Source organism: Sciurus carolinensis, chromosome 17, assembly GCF_902686445.1.
Source record: "Sciurus carolinensis chromosome 17, mSciCar1.2, whole genome shotgun sequence".
NCBI classification, from domain to species: Eukaryota; Metazoa; Chordata; class Mammalia; order Rodentia; family Sciuridae; genus Sciurus; species Sciurus carolinensis.
In genome coordinates, this window is record NC_062229.1 from 4197501 (window position 1) to 4213133 (window position 15633).

At 48.1% G+C, this 15633-nt stretch overlaps 1 protein-coding gene across 4 annotated transcripts in view; it reads left to right on the plus strand.

Moving 5' to 3' along the window:
- Nucleotides 1–14828, plus strand: part of LOC124969287 (adhesion G protein-coupled receptor E4-like) — a 38654-nt gene extending 23826 nt beyond the window's left edge. For all 4 annotated transcript variants that reach the window (XM_047532167.1, XM_047532166.1, XM_047532169.1 and 1 more), the window contains 6 exons: nucleotides 4827–5062; nucleotides 6894–6960; nucleotides 7521–7612; nucleotides 8617–8797; nucleotides 11161–11256; nucleotides 11736–14828. In XM_047532167.1, coding sequence (XP_047388123.1) covers nucleotides 4827–5062; nucleotides 6894–6960; nucleotides 7521–7612; nucleotides 8617–8797; nucleotides 11161–11256; nucleotides 11736–11771 — 708 coding nt within the window. In that variant the 3' untranslated portion in view covers nucleotides 11772–14828. The remainder of the gene's footprint in view (nucleotides 1–4826; nucleotides 5063–6893; nucleotides 6961–7520; nucleotides 7613–8616; nucleotides 8798–11160; nucleotides 11257–11735) is intronic.
- Nucleotides 14829–15633: the final 805 nt, after the last annotated feature.

The following is a 15633-nucleotide window of genomic DNA, read 5'->3' on the forward strand; positions in this document are numbered from 1 at the left end:
GCCATGGCCGCGTGGAATGGGCTGAGGCTGAGCTGAGCAGGGGGACAGGCGCCGCCCTGCTGCTCTGTTCTGGATGTGGGGCTGCTTCTGGGTCATCTCCAAGCTGTGGCAGGTGGCTGTTCTCGCAACCACTGTGTTGCCAGCAGCTCTGCTCTGACTTCCCTTTCTGAACTTCCCCTCTGCAGCGGGACCTAGGCGTAGGGCCAGCAGGGACCCAGCAGTAGGAACATGCAGAAGGCCAGTGCTGGCCTTCTTCCACCATGCTCCCTGGCACCCCGGTCACCATCAGGAAGGACCAGAACTACAGGCTCTAGGCTCCTTTTAACTCACAAAGTCTGTGGTCCCCCAACCGGAAGGTTTCAAAGCACCACTTATTTTCCTGGGAAGACTAATGCGGCAGTTACGAAGGTACATTGGTGAAGTGGTGGGCATGTCAGTGAACTGAATCCTTCCACGACGCATACACACGGCAGCGCGTCCTGTTACATAGCCCAAGTACACGTGCTTAGTCGTTTACCACTTAAAAATCAACTTTAAACAAGAAAGAATAATTAGCTTCTGGAGACAGTTTGGGTTCAAATACAGCTTTATTTTTTCCAGCGGTGTGACCTTGGACAAGATTTGAGGGCTGGGGAGATAGCTCAGTTGGTAAAGTGCTTGCCTTACAAGCACAGGGCCCTGGGTTCAATCCCCAGCACCGCAAAAAAAAAAAAAAAAAAAAAAAAAAGATTTGAGCTTCTCTGGGCCTCAATTTCCTTATTTGAATAAAGGGAGAATTTGGAAAACGATAGCCTTCAGGCAAATCCGGCCTACCCCCTGTTCAGTGATGCTGCTTCTGTTTACACCCAGACACCAGATGCACTTGTTTGCATGTTGTAGAGATGAGCCTGAAAAGCCTAGAAGGTTCTCCGTGTGGACCTTTAGAAAAGAAGCTGTCAGAGGGTATTTCACAGTGACACGCATTCAGCCCCAGGTGGTGTGATCAGAGCTCACCTGTGGTGCTAGCTATGACTCTGATAAGTTGTCAAAAGACTGTATCCCAAAGGTCTAAAACCGATATTCCAGGGGAGATGGAGCTAACCCAGTCACCTGGAGGATGCTGGGCTTGCGTCGTGCTCTGCCGTGCTACCTCTGCCTTGCTGCACAGTCACCCGCCTCGTAATGAATCTACTCATTCACCGATGTTTGTAGGACCCCGTGTGCCAGGCACCTTGTGGAGCCCGCGTGTGAGGAGGGAGCACAGCCTGGCAGGTGTGAGTCAGGCTGGAGGACCACCACGGTGCGGGGTGATGTGGGGGCCTCAGCACTCTGCCCCTGTGGGTTTCGAGGAAGCCACCAGTGGGGACAAGGTGACTCAGTGGCAATCAGGTGGATGAGTTCTCCAGGTGTGGAAGACATTGAGGAAGACGGACAGCTTTTCCCAGTGTCCTTTGCAGTGAGGTTGGGGCATGTGACTTAATGCCACTGATGGAAATAAGATATTAAGACCCTGTTCTTTTTTTTTTCCCCCTTTGGGATTGAACCCAGGTCTGTAGTACCAATAAGCTGCATCCCCGGCCCTTTTTTATTTTAAATTTTGAGACAGGGTCTTGCTAAAGGGCTGAAGCTAGTCTTAAACTTGTGATCCTCCTGCCTCAGCTGCTGGGATTACAGGTTTGTGCCACTATGCCCTGTGAGTACCCTGCTCTTTAAAAGCACATTCTGTAGTGTAAAAGGGAGGGTGGAAGAGAAGAGAGAGAGAGAGAGAGAGAGAGAGAGAGAGAGAGAGAGAGAGAGAGAGAAAGAAGAAGAAGAAGAAGAAGAAGAAGAAGAAGAAGAAGAAGAAGAAGAAGAAGAAGAGGAGGAGGAGGAGGAGGAGGAGGAGGAGGAGGAGGAGGAGGAGGAGGAGGAGGAGGAGGAGGGAGGAGGGAGGTGGAGGGAGGGAGAGGAGGAGGAGGAGGAGAAGGAGGAGGAGGGGGAGGAGGGAGCAGGGCTATTGATTTAGTACTGCCGGTGCAACCTGAGCAAGCTACTCCCTTTTAAGAGCTGGAGGTGAGAGCCTGAGGGTTCTTCCGGGCTGGGCGTGGCCTGTGAAGTGCGGGTCTGAGCTCCCACCTGTCAGTCAGGAAGCCTCCTGCACGTGTACCATCAGCCGGAGACTCTGACACACTTCGTGGAGGGTACCTGCGTGATGGCTCTCAAGGGTGAACGGGCTCACTGTCAAGGACAGGAAGAAAGGCGTCCAGGTAGAAGAAACCACGGACTGGAAGGACCTGAGGCGCAGCGAGCACGGGTTTGGGGCGTGTGCCTGGGCTCCTCTCTCCAGCCCTGCTCACCCATTGTGGCTTCCTTACCAACTCTGGCCTCCCTCTCCACGTGGCCTTCCAGGTTGAACCTGCCCGTCCAGGTTGAACTGGCGTCCAAGTGAACCTCTGGGGGGAATGTCGGGGAGTCGATGGAGCTGGTTCTGGAGTCAGAAAGGTGACGATCAGGCTTCGTCTTCCTGGCGGCGAACCTCTGTAGAGGGCCTTCTGCTCGCTCAGCCTCCCGCTCTGTGCCCTGCCGTCCCTGGCGGCCCGGCTTCACCCGCCACTGCAGCACCACGGCGGCTGAACGAGGCGGCCCACAGGCCTGGGGTGCCAGGACCCTGAGCGACACAAACAGATGGCCGGCTGGAGCTGGCTCAGAGCCAGAGGCCAGGCCTCCGGGGTCCTGCGGCAGGCGATAGACCAGGTCTGTGACGACCCCGGGGAAGGCGAGGGAAGCTGGGTGAGAGGGAACTAGCAGCCAAGGACACGGAGGGGCGTGGCTGGTGCGTAGGAGTTGATGAGTGGGAACCGGCCTGGGGGAAGGGAGTCAGGCTGGAGAAACCTGAAGTGGCATTGGTAGGACTCGGCCGCAGGTGGGTGTGGCAGTGGCCTGTTGGGGAGAAAGCAGAAATAGCGGTGTCTGAGGCTTTTGGTTTGGGAGACTGGTTAGGTGGCTGGTGATGTCATTAGCTAGCAGAAGGACTGAGGGCAGAGAAGACCCTGCTGCGGGCAGACGGAGTGTGTTACTGCACAGCAGGGTGACCGCGACTAGCACAGCGTGCATTTAAAATAACAGGAGAGGCGTTCAGCACCCACAGACAGGTGCACGGGCAGGGCGGGGGCCGAGCTGATTACCCAGACATGGCGGCTCTTCACCACCACACACGTAGGCATGGATCCCACAGACGCACAGTCATCACGTGCAGCCAAAACTGAAGCAAAATTAGGATGACCAGCGCCAGCTTGCACTTGGTGGGGAGGTGTGCTGGGCAGACGCAGGAATCGAGGCACACAGGCACAACAGAATATTCATGGACAAGCAGCTTTAGGAGAATTCCTGAGCAGAAGGTGCCCTGGGAGCCAAATGACAGGAAGTGTCAATCATGGTTGCTGAACTCTTCCCAGAGGTCAAGGGGAGAGGCTGCTGGACTTGGTAATTAGGAGGTTGTGGTAGTTAAGTTTTCCAGGAAAATGGACATTGTAGAATGTGCATAGGAGAGTAGAGAGGGAGGATCTGGTTTAAGGAATGAACTCATGGGATTATGGAGGCTGTCAAATCCACAGGGTGGGTCAGGAGGCTGGAGACCCACACAAGAGGACCTCGCAGTCCTGGTCTGAAGGCTGCCTGTTGGCAGATTCCCTCAAGGCTTGAGGAACCTCAGACTTTGTTCTACCTGTGCTGTCCACTGATAGGACAAGGCCCACCCACACTGTGGGGGCCAATCTGCCCTTCTCATAGCCCACCAATTTAAATGGTAATCCCATCTGAAAACATTCACAGAGGCATCTAGAACAGTGTTTGGCCATACGTTTGGGCAGTGTGGCTCAGCCAAATTGACACATGAAATTAAACAAAGGTGAAAAAAGAAGTCATTAAATCAGAAAAAACATTGAGTCTCTCTTTAAGCAGAGAGTTGTCAGGAAACTGAAATAAAATGCTTTGGTTCTCTGCTGTGTCTTCCATTTTTCTCCTTACCATGCTCACCATGGTTTCCCTTGCCTTTTTGAACATATATGATTGTCATTCAAGCAGAAAAGGAAATGCTTCTGTCCTAGGTGCTGTGATTTGGGTAAGTGTCCCCCCAAGGCTGTATGTGTATGTGATTCATGTATACATATAAATTAGTTTAGTAAAGTGCTTTCAAAGGTGTGGTATGTTTCTAGACAAAAAGTAGACACATGTTTTGAAATTTCTCAGTATCTATTTTTATGAATGTTGATGGCATGTGATCCCAGTGTCCCCATCTGTGGAAGGTGACATAAGTTTGCCCTAAAAATTCATTTACTTGTACTGAGACTGTCCCCGTGAAGGGTGCATGCTGGCTCTGCATGGATCACTAACATTCCATGGTAAAGATCCTGCAGTGGGAATTTGATTGTAAGTTGTTTATTTGGAACTGATCTAGGCTACATTAACCTGGGCGGGGGTGGCAATGAGCAGGAGATGGACAGAAAACCAACAATGGGCTGGTTTCCATTGTGGCCACTGGAGGTTAATTCCAGGGAGGACCTCCAGGGGGCAGCGTAGGGTGCATGTTTTCCTTCCCCAGCCCAGAGTGCCAGGGCACTGGAGTCTATTGGCAAACTCTCCTCCATTATGTGGCTGAGGGCTTCTCCCAGGGCATTTGTTTCTTGGTATTTCTGGCCTGCTGTGTGCATTCAGATAGCAAATTTCAATGACCCTTAGAAGTTCCCAGGCAACGAATTACACAGGTGTTGAAACTGAGATTCCCTGCCGGCATCCAGGGAATGGTAAGTGCCGAGGACAACCGGATGCAGCCTGCCAGTGGCCACACCCAGCTCTCCTCTTCCTTGCAGCTGCTGTGCTCCATCATTGCAGGGGTACTGCACTACCTCTACTTGGCCTCCTTCATCTGGATGCTCCTGGAAGGGCTACACCTCTTCCTCACCGTCAGGAACCTCAAAGTGGCCAACTACACCAGCGCAGGAAGATTCAAGAGGAGGTTCATGTACCCCGTGGGCTACGGCATCCCAGCTGTGATTGTCGCTGTGTCTGCAATAGTTGGACACAGAAATTATGGCACCTACACTCAGTAAGCATGATTTGTGGTGGAAATGGTATTTGCAGTCCATGCATGCTTTGAAACCAAATGGTGAATTGCCAGTTCTTCTTTAAACTCCGGTGCTATTTTGTTTTGGAACTTCCTAGAATGATGATTGTCAGCATCTTTGGGGTTGGATCCCATTGATAATTGTGGTGAAAATGAGGCTCCATTCTCCAGACGGATTTATAGGCATACGAACATTGAATACAACTTCTGGATATGTAGGGACGGGTAAAGCAAATCCATGGCTCCACATTAAGAACCTGAGGGCTACACAGTCTTTAGGATTTTGAAAGCTAAGTAGAATGGGTTGAGATTAATTTCCAAACCACAAAGAATAACAACTGTCACAATTGTCAAAGGCCGGTGACGGATTAGAGATCACGCTTCCTGTACGCGTAGCGCATGTCATTCTTACCATGACCGTATCTGAACTTGGCAGTTTGCTATCTCAGGCACAGGCATCTGACTTACTGCTCTTCATACTCTTTCCTAAGGTCAGAGTTACAAAGGGAGGAAGCCAGAATTCCCAGGCAGCGCTCTTGGCAGCCACGCTTCGCTGCCTCACTGGAGAAGTTTGCAAAGCTCTGTGCAGAACAATTTCTTGGGGAAGCTGACATTCTGGTGGTGGTGCTTGGGTTAGGAAGTGGTTGTGTGTGCACCAACACATCATGTACAATGTTGTCCCTCTTAAATACAAGGAGATGCCCTTCCTCTAGCTTGAACACTGTACCCTGATCCAGGAGACTCAATGGTAGGGAAGAGCAGAAGCTGATGAACTTTTCCCTCAAGGGACTGATGGTAACTATTTTTGGCTCTGCAGGTTGTGTGGTTACTATGGCAACCACTCAGCATTGCTTTTCTACTGTGAAAGCAACAATTGACAATAAGCAAATGAATGAGGGCAGCTGGTTTCAATTAAACAAGTGGTAGTTTAGATTTGGTCAGTGACCTGTAGTTTGCAACCCTTGTGCTAGAACTTAGGTGTGGAAGCTTTTCTGCTCCCTGTTAGCTGAGGCTTGTTATTTTCACCAGATTCATACTTCCAGGTCTCCTTCTAGAATAAATTATACTACCTTTACCATCATTAGTCATGATGGAACACACAGTGGTTGAGGACAGAGCACTTCGTACATGGAACGTTCAGTTAGTGTTGATTGCTTTTACGGCTATAGTTAAATTATTGTGTTTTACTCTTTCTAATTATGACAGTCATTATTGTCATAGTAACTACATTGAGTGAACCTGAGCTCTTTGCCAGGAGCTGCCTCCAAAAGCTTCACACGCATGATCACATTTCATCTTTCCTACAAGTTCAGTGTGAGAAAACTACAAAAGTCTAGTGAGAGAAATCAAAGAAGATTGAAATAAATGGAGAGGATATTCCATGTTCATGGACGAGAAGGTTCGATACTGTCATGACATCAGTGCTTCCCACATTAGTCTGTAGATCTGACACATTCCCAAACAAACACCCACAAAATTATTTTTGGATAATGATGAAGTGATTCTAGTTTACGTGGAAGAGGAAGAAGGTCCAGAATATCCTGTGCGGTATTCAAGAAAGGCAAAATTGGAGACCTGACTTCATGCCTTCATGTAAAGACACGTGAGTCACCTAGTCTCCTGTGCTTTGGTTGGTTACACTTTACACTTAGGGTAACCAAGACTTGGTGCACACAGCTCGTGTCAGATGAGGTCAGTGTCTAAAGCCTGTCCAGTGGCTCCTTGTGCTACTCGGATCTTGCTCCAGGAGACTGCATGCAAACACCTTCCCCTCTGGAGGAAGCCCAGCTAATGCTTGTCTTTTGCTCCACAGCTGCTGGCTCAGGCTTGATAAACAATTCATCTGGAGCTTCATGGGGCCAGTGGCCATCATTATCTTGGTAGGTGATAGTTGTTATGGGTGTGCTGGCCCTGGGTTGACCTATCATAGAGAGTGTTTCTTATCTGTTAAAGAGGAAATGAGACAAAGATAGGAAAATACAGCTCAATGGGACCAAACTCTGTTTCTGAAAATATTGTTCATGGTTCATCATTTCCCCTAGTGCAATGGTTGTTCTTTGAATCATGTAGCCTTTTGCTGGAACTTCTTTAAAAAGCCCTTCATTCATTCATTCGACAAAATTCAGGGAGTGCTTACTCTACACAGAGCAACCCAGTCTCCTGTTTTCTCCGATGACACCTGTTGCCTGGTGTGGGTGTTGCTAGCAGCATCCCACTTTCAGAGTGTCCTGCTGGACAATAAGTGATGGAGCCACCAAGCAAGCCAAGTGCTCCTGGACTGTACTCTGTGCCACACACCATGGACCTGAGTGTGTCCCTGCTGACCTTACGAAGCTGGTGTCTTTTGGGAACAGATTCTCAGATCCAACTCAAGTTGGGTTGTTTGAAATGGTATTGAAAGAAAATTCCAAGTCATTTTTTCCCCATGCTGTTTCCACAGATAAACTTGGTGTTCTACTTCCAAATTCTGTGGATTTTGAGAAGCAAACTTTCCTCCCTCAATAAAGAAGTTTCCACCATTCAGGATACCAGGTAAGAAGACACTGGAATCTGTAATAGCCACAGATTTGTCCTTCAGGACCACCCTGCCTGGGAAAGAGCAAGTCCATTCAAAAACATGACATGGGGCTGGACATGTAGCCCAGTGGTAGTGTGCCAGCCTAGCACACAGAGGCCCTGGGTTCCATCCGAGACAAAACAGACAGACATTCTTCTACCTGACAAGAGGGGCATCTTACAGAAGTATGAGCTGGGCTGTGGCTGTGGTTCAGTGGTAGAGGCTTGTCCAGCACAAGTAAATGTCTAGTTTCAAGCCCAGAATCACCACCCCCTAATAGAAGTAAATACCGTGAAAACACAATGATTTGCAGGTAACTTGATCCATTGCTTTAGTTCTGTATTCAAGAAACATTCATTGAATGTCTCCTCAGTATAGCATTCTTCATATTGAATTGATAGAGTATCAACATGATCCTTTTCCTATCCTCTGAGAGTCACTCACTTCTGGAATCCACTATCCTTGATTGTAGAAACTCTGTTCTCAGTGGTGCCATATAAATTCTTAAGCATAATAATGGTAGATACTGGCCTTGGCCAAAAATCTCTAGCCTGTGAGGTGGACATTACTCCTCCCACTGACATCAGTTAGTTGACAGCTAACTGTTCAACTTCTCCAAGAGTGGTCGTGATGTGGGTAGCACTTGCAGGAATATCGGTCCAACCTCTGGCCTTGGCTTTGGTCTCATCCACTTATCAGACCAACTTACCATCATTTGTCCTCAGTTTCCTTAGCCCTGGAGGGTCAGCCTCCCTCTTCTTGATGCTTTCCCACTCCCTATGTATATGTGCAAGAGAAGGTTGGGAGAAAACATTGTTCTTAGCAGAGGTGTTTGAGAACATGGATCCTGCCTGACCCTCAGGTGGTGCAGGCAATATGTCAGTCACTAACTGCAGGTTGTTTTCAGGTTAAATAAGGCACTGTGCTAACCAACTCACAGTGCCAGTTAAGCTGCAGTTAATATTGCTTTATTCCCCAGGGTCATGACATTCAAAGCCATTGCTCAGCTGTTTGTCCTGGGCTGTTCCTGGGGCCTTGGTTTTTTCATGGTTGAAGAAGTAGGGCAGACAGTCGGATCAGTCATTGCCTACTTGTTCACCATCATCAACGTCCTGCAGGGGGTTTTGCTCTTCGTGGTTCACTGCCTCTTTAATTGCCAGGTAAGACTGAGTGTTTGCCTTCCCAGCCTAGCCCTGTCGTCTTATTGAATGGCTGCACATGTTCTTGCCTTTCCTTGGCCGTTTGTATTTGTCCTTAGATGTTGCCTTCTATTTGAGAAGGGGGTTTAGGGTCTCTGTGGGCCTGCTGTGTCCTTGGTTTCACCCACTGAGCATCCTGACATATCTCTTAAGAACATGTGTCAGTCAGGGTAAGGTAGATTGAGCTGTACTAACAAATAGTCCTCTCCTAACAATCCCCCCAGTTTCAGTGGCTTACAATGATAAAGGTGTATTTCTTGCTTATGCTGCATGGATATGGCTTGATCTACGTGGTCTTCACTCAGGGATTCAGGCTATAGTATGGCTCCCTACCTAAAATATTGTTGGTCTCACAGCAGAGGGAAAAGATCACAGCTTACCCCGCTTAATACTTCTGCTTAGCTGTGACACACATCAGTTCTGCTACCATTTCATTTCTCAAAGGAAACTGTACGGCCAACCTCGAGTTCACCAGGGAGGGAATGAATAATCCTCCTGTAATAAGGAGGGACACTGGAATATTTGGTAAATCTACCACCAACTCAGAGAGACTTCACCACTTATCCCAGGTCTACTCCTGGGTAGGTCACTGTGTAACCTTGGGCAGTATGCCTGCTCTCTGTGAGCCATGATTTTCTCATCTGCAGATTAGGATGCATACTCTTAACTGTTGAGGATCACCATCATCACCGTCGCCACCGTCACTATCATCAGCACCATCATCACCATCACCATCATCACCACCAGCACCATCACCATCACCACCATAACCATGATCACCATCACTATCCCATTATCCCTATCATCACCACCAGCACCATCATCACTGTCACCATCACCATCACCATTACCATCATCACCACCAGCACCATCACCATCACCATAACCATGATCACCATCACCATCCCCATTATCCCCATCATCACCACTAGCACCATCACCATCACCACCATAACCATGATCACCATCACCATCCCCATTATCCCCATCATCACCACTAGCACCATCACCATCACCACCATAACCATGATCACCATCACCATCCCCATTATCCCTATCATCATTCCCATCATCCTCATCATCCCCATTGCCATCCCCATTATCCCCATCATCACTATCCCCATCATCCCCATCACCATCGTCCCCATCATCACCACCAGCACCATCACCATCACCATAACCATGATCACCATCACCATCCCCATTATTCCCATCATCATTCCCATCATCCCCACCATCACCACCATCACCATCATCTCCATCATCTTCATCATCCCCATCATCACCATCACCATCATTACTATCACCATCCCCACCATCATCACCATCCCCATCAACCCACCATCATCACCATCCCCACCATCATCACCATCCCCACCATCCCCATCATCCCCACCATCATCACCATCCCCACCATCCCCATCATCCCCACCATCATCACCATCCCCACCATCCCCATCATCCCCACCATCATCACCATCACCATCACCATCATCACTGTCACCATCACCATCATCCCCATCATCACCATCACCATCATTACTATCACCATCCCCATCGTCCCCATCATCATCACCATCCCCATCATCATCACCATCCCCATCCCCATCACCATCCCCATCCCCATCACCATCCCCATCACCATCATCACTGTCATCATCATCACCATCCTCATCCCCATCATCCCCATCACCCCCATCATCCCCATCATCACCATCACCATCATTACCATCCCCATCCCCATCATCCCCATCATCCCTATCATCACCATCACCATCATTACCATCCCCATCATCATCCCCATCCCCATCATCCCCATCATCATCACCATCCCCATCATCCCCATCACCATCACCATCCCCATCATTCCCATCCCCATCACCACCGTCACCATCATCACCATCCTCATCTCCATCATCCCCATCATCCCCATCATCACTATCCCCATCATCACCATCACCATCATCACTATCCCCATCATCCCCATCACTATCACCATCACCATCACCACCATTATCCCCTTAATTTCCTTCATTTTCACCCTCAATATCCTCCTCACCACCACTGTAATCACCCTCTTATCACCTCATCACCATCATACATCCAGTTCACATGGTGTCTGACAACATAACTTTATAATGAAGGGAGTTGAATTTCACTGCGATGAGTCAACAGGAGCAGGGCAGACATCACACGGAAAGCCAGCGAGGGAGTGGCCCAGAGTCAGGCTTGGCCTCTGGATCTTCAGGTTCCCATTTTAGAGCTCTTTCTCCTGGGCCACGCTCTGTCTGTAACACAAGCTTCTGTATTTCTCAAACTTCTAGGTGCGAATGGAATACAAGAAGTGGTTTAGACGGGTGCGGAGGGGTGTTGAAACTGAAAGTACGGAGATGTCTCGCTCCACTACCCACACCAGAATGGTAAGCCCAGTATAAATATTTGTGAGAAGATAAAAAAATGGGGACACCGTGTGAAACAGAAGGGAAGGCAGTGAAGCAGAGGAAGGAGAAGGAGGGGGCGGGCTGGGAGCGGGAAGGGCTGCAGGATGAAGCCGACATGTATGGATACATGTATGGATAAATGTACACGTATGGATAGATCACAGCGAGTCCCAGGCTTATGTGCAAGTCTACTGCACCAATTGAACCCAGCCAGTGGGCAGGAGGAAGACCATTAGAGCAGAGCAAGGGGCTGGGGATGGGGAGGGAGGGCAAGGGAAGAGCCGGGGTCAACTCTGTTAGAGTGTGCCAAAGCTCTCAGGTGTCAGGATGTCCTCGGGGAGCTTTGGACCTTGCAGAACTCCTAGCTGGTCTCTAGGCAAGCTAGACGTTTTGGTTAATTTCTGATGTGATAGTTTCTCCTTCCCTCCTTGTGACCTCCCCCACCCTCTGCCATGCAGGAGGAACCAGGAAAGTCCTCGGAACTGGTTCACTGAAGAGACACCCTGTCCTGACTGCAGCTGATTCAGCTCCTCCCTGCTTCTCAGCTGGAGACCGAGAACTGGCTTGTGTGTCCACGGTGCCCCGTGTGGCCGCACACTGATCAGACTCATGCCACCCTTTCTCCCTAACCATGAAAAGTCTGGACTTGGCTATTTTGGCTTTTATTTCCATAGAAAGAATAGGGTATGCACCTTGGGCATAACCTGGGGGGCTTGCACCCGTATTCACAGGGCAATTAAGTGCAATGAAGTGTTAGAAAGATGCTTTTCACGGAGGGGGACCATCGGTGGATTCTCTTCCTCCAGCTGTTGCCTCCTTGCCTGGGATGCCGGGCCTGAGGCCCCGCTCTGGCCTCTCTGCAGGTGTTGAGGGTCTTGTACCAGCACCCCAGGTCCACATAGCCTAAACAAAAACCACAGAAATGGGACTGATTTCCTGCAGGGCAGAAGCAGCCACCACCCTTGTCTAGGGACACATTTTCAGGAGAAATCCTGGGCAAGTAAGTTACTGCCATTATCCCCACCTTTCTTCACTGGGGGATCTTTGAACTTGCATGTATACCTGAGTTAAAGATCGTCCTGTCTAGTGTCATTTTTCACATGACTTAGCAAGTGTACCCAAATATACACATCACCATCATCTGACTTTATCTGAGGACATTGTGTGAAATCATTTTAAATTACAATGACTGTCCATGTTAAAATAACAGGCAAGAGTCACCGCAATTTATTTGAGGAAATTTTAAATAACCTGAAATTTGGTGATTTGATGTGTGTTTTTGGGTCATGGACAAAGAATTGTGGGCTTTATTGTTTAGTGAGCTCAAACGTCATCTGCTCGTGGAAACAATGCAACCAGGCTGTGACCTTCTCCCCCTGCTGGCTTTGCAATTATGTGGTTCCCTTGGAAGTGTTAAAATTAAAGGACATTCACTTTTCTTTTGAAATGTGTGCATGCAGGGCAGCTTTATATACCATGCGATGTCAAGCTTGCATGAAGTGTGATGACAGGAATGGTGTGAATGTAACTGTGCACAACCACAGAAATGAAAAGTTGTACCCAAGTGTGTACCATGAATCAAAATGCAGTAGGTAAGACATAAAAAATAATAAAAAAGTAAACGTAGTTAAACAACAACAACAAAAACAAAAAAGGAGAAATAGACCAAAAAAAAAAAAAAACAAACTTACCTGAATAAAACTTTCAAAATATGCAAACTTCTTGGGCAGGTGGTGGGTGCTGGTGCTTGGTCCCACTGGCTGCCGCTGCTCTCTGGTCAAAGTTGGAAATGGACAATGAAAGCAGACCAGCTGTTGGGCGCTGGCCTCTGTATTGGACATCTTTCTCCTCCTCTCCAAGGCTGCCTTCTTTCCTCCCTGCCTCTCCCATCCCTGGTCTTCTCTTCGAGAGCCTGCTTGGCTTTTCCTTTCTAACCCTCTTCCTTATTCAGACTCCCAGTGGACTCCGCCTCCGCTCTGCTTACAGCCTGACTTGCCTCTCGCGTGCCATGTGCTGTGTCACTCACGTGTGAGTGCCGGTCAGGACGCCCTGGATTACAAACCTCTTGGAGGCAAAAATGAAATTGATGGTATACACACTTATGGTTTGAAAGGAGACTTTCCCACAATGCATAAAGTAAAAAGAGAACTCTCTGTCCTCTACCTGACCAGAGATACCTCCCCAGGACCCATTTGTTGTTCTCCAGAATTTTTGGTACCTGTATATTAATGAATATGATTTATGCATTTGTTTTAAAAAGATAAATGTGATCTAAGAATACATGCTGTTCTGCAACTTGCTTTTCTTCAATTAATAATATGCCCTGGGGCTGGGGTTGTGGCTCAGTGGTAGAGCGCTTGCCTAGCAAGTGTGAGGCACTGGGTTTGATTCTCAGTACCACAAGTAAATAAAATAAGGGTTCACTGACAACTAAAAAATATTAAAAATAATAATAATATGCCATGAACTGCTTTCCATCCATGTCAGTCCATATAAGAATGCCTCTTTTCTTATGGTGTTTCTTGCTTTATTTAATTAATTCATCAGTAAAATATATGTAGACTGGAAAAAAAATGAAAAAGATGGTAAATTAACTGATCTTTGTCTTCTTCTAATCATTATTTCCAAAGCTCTGTAGTACCAATAGTTCAGGCTGGATAATTGCTTATTACTTCCAAATAAGTAATATTCAACTGCCAGAAGACAGTTCTCAGTAGTCATGACAACCAAAACTCTCTTTAGACATTGCCCTGGGGAACAAAGCTGCCCCCAAAGAGCCCTGGCCTGGGGATCAGCTCCCAGCCAACGACACAGTGGCTGTGGGGTTAACTACAGACTTAGGAGGTGGCTTCGAACTGGAAAGCTGGGGAAGAACAGCCTTCCAACAGCATCTGACAGCAGGAGCAGACCTAGGTCTGTATTTTGGGGGATTAAGACTGTATGATATTAACGTATGTCCCTAGCACGCAATCTTGTCATTTAATTTTGAAGAACTAGGTAATAACTGAATCCTGCCTTGAGTTTTCTTTGAACTGTACTGAAACCAGGTATCCTGAAATGTTAGAAGAGGCAAAAAGTTTAAAAAGTCCAAGTTGTGGAATCCGCCTGGCTGCCTCCCAGCTGATGACCGTGGACGTGAGCACAAGGGGTTTGGCCACAAAGAACAGGGAGACAGGACACTGGCAGGAAGACGGATGGAGCTGGAGGACATGATGTTAAGCAAAAGGAACTCAGCTCAGAAGGACAGTGTCACAGTGTCTCTGGTGCGGGATTCAGGGGCAAATGCAACCTGAATGCAGAACAGGGCTGCCAGGGAAGGGACTGGAGACCAGGGCAGGAGAGTGTGACAGGAGGCGGATACCAGCAGAGCACCTTGTGGGCAGGTGTGGCCAGTCCACAGCAAAACCCATTGTGTGGTCAAGGAGGAGTGCTAGTGGTTATCATTTTAACAATCCAGAGGAAACAGGAGCTCTGCAAATATGTGAACAGAGGCCTTGTGAGCTAAATACTGTTTTTGGTGGCTGAATACTTAATAAAGCAGTGTATTTTCACATTCTCCATACTCTGTGTTTCCTTTAGTTCACTGCATGCAGCAGGATGCCTCGATCAATAGTCGTGCAATAAATATTCATTCTGTGATGGGTGGAAGTGAGTTTGTACAAATCAGTGGCTCTTATTCTACGTCCGACTTGAATGCAGGTCCTCAGGGCCTGGGAGTGAACACCGGATGAGCTCAGGTGCTCAATGTTGGGCTCATGTTTTTTGGTAGGAGGCTCTTGATGGAAATTTCATTTTGAATAGCTACAAAGAACGGATTTGGTGTCATCATGTGACTTCTTTTTCCCTATTCTGGAAAGGTGAATCAAGCATGATAAAATCAATTACATTTTGAACCTTTATGCCTCAACATAATATACATTTTTAAGGAAAAATTTATTTTAAAAACATTTTATTGGTTCATTGTGATTATGCACAATAGTGAGACTCACTGTGGCACATTCACGCATGCACACGGCATGGTCTGGTAGGGTTCCTCCCCATCTCCCTCCCCTGAGGCCCCTCTTCTACTCTCCTGGTCCCTTCTCTTTTCATGACATCCACTTTTTCCCTTTCTTCTCTCTCATTTCCATGTATGAGAGGAAACATGACCCTTGACCTTCTGAGTCTGGACTATTTCACTTAACGTGAAGCTCTCCAGTTCCATCCATCTTGCTGCAAATGACATCACTTTGTCCTTGGTTTTGGCTGAGTCAAACTCCACTGTGCCTACACGCCACGCTTTCTTAATCCGCTAGTCTGTTGATGGACACCGAGGCTGGTGCCTTGACGGGGCAATTGTGAGCTGCCCGGCTATAA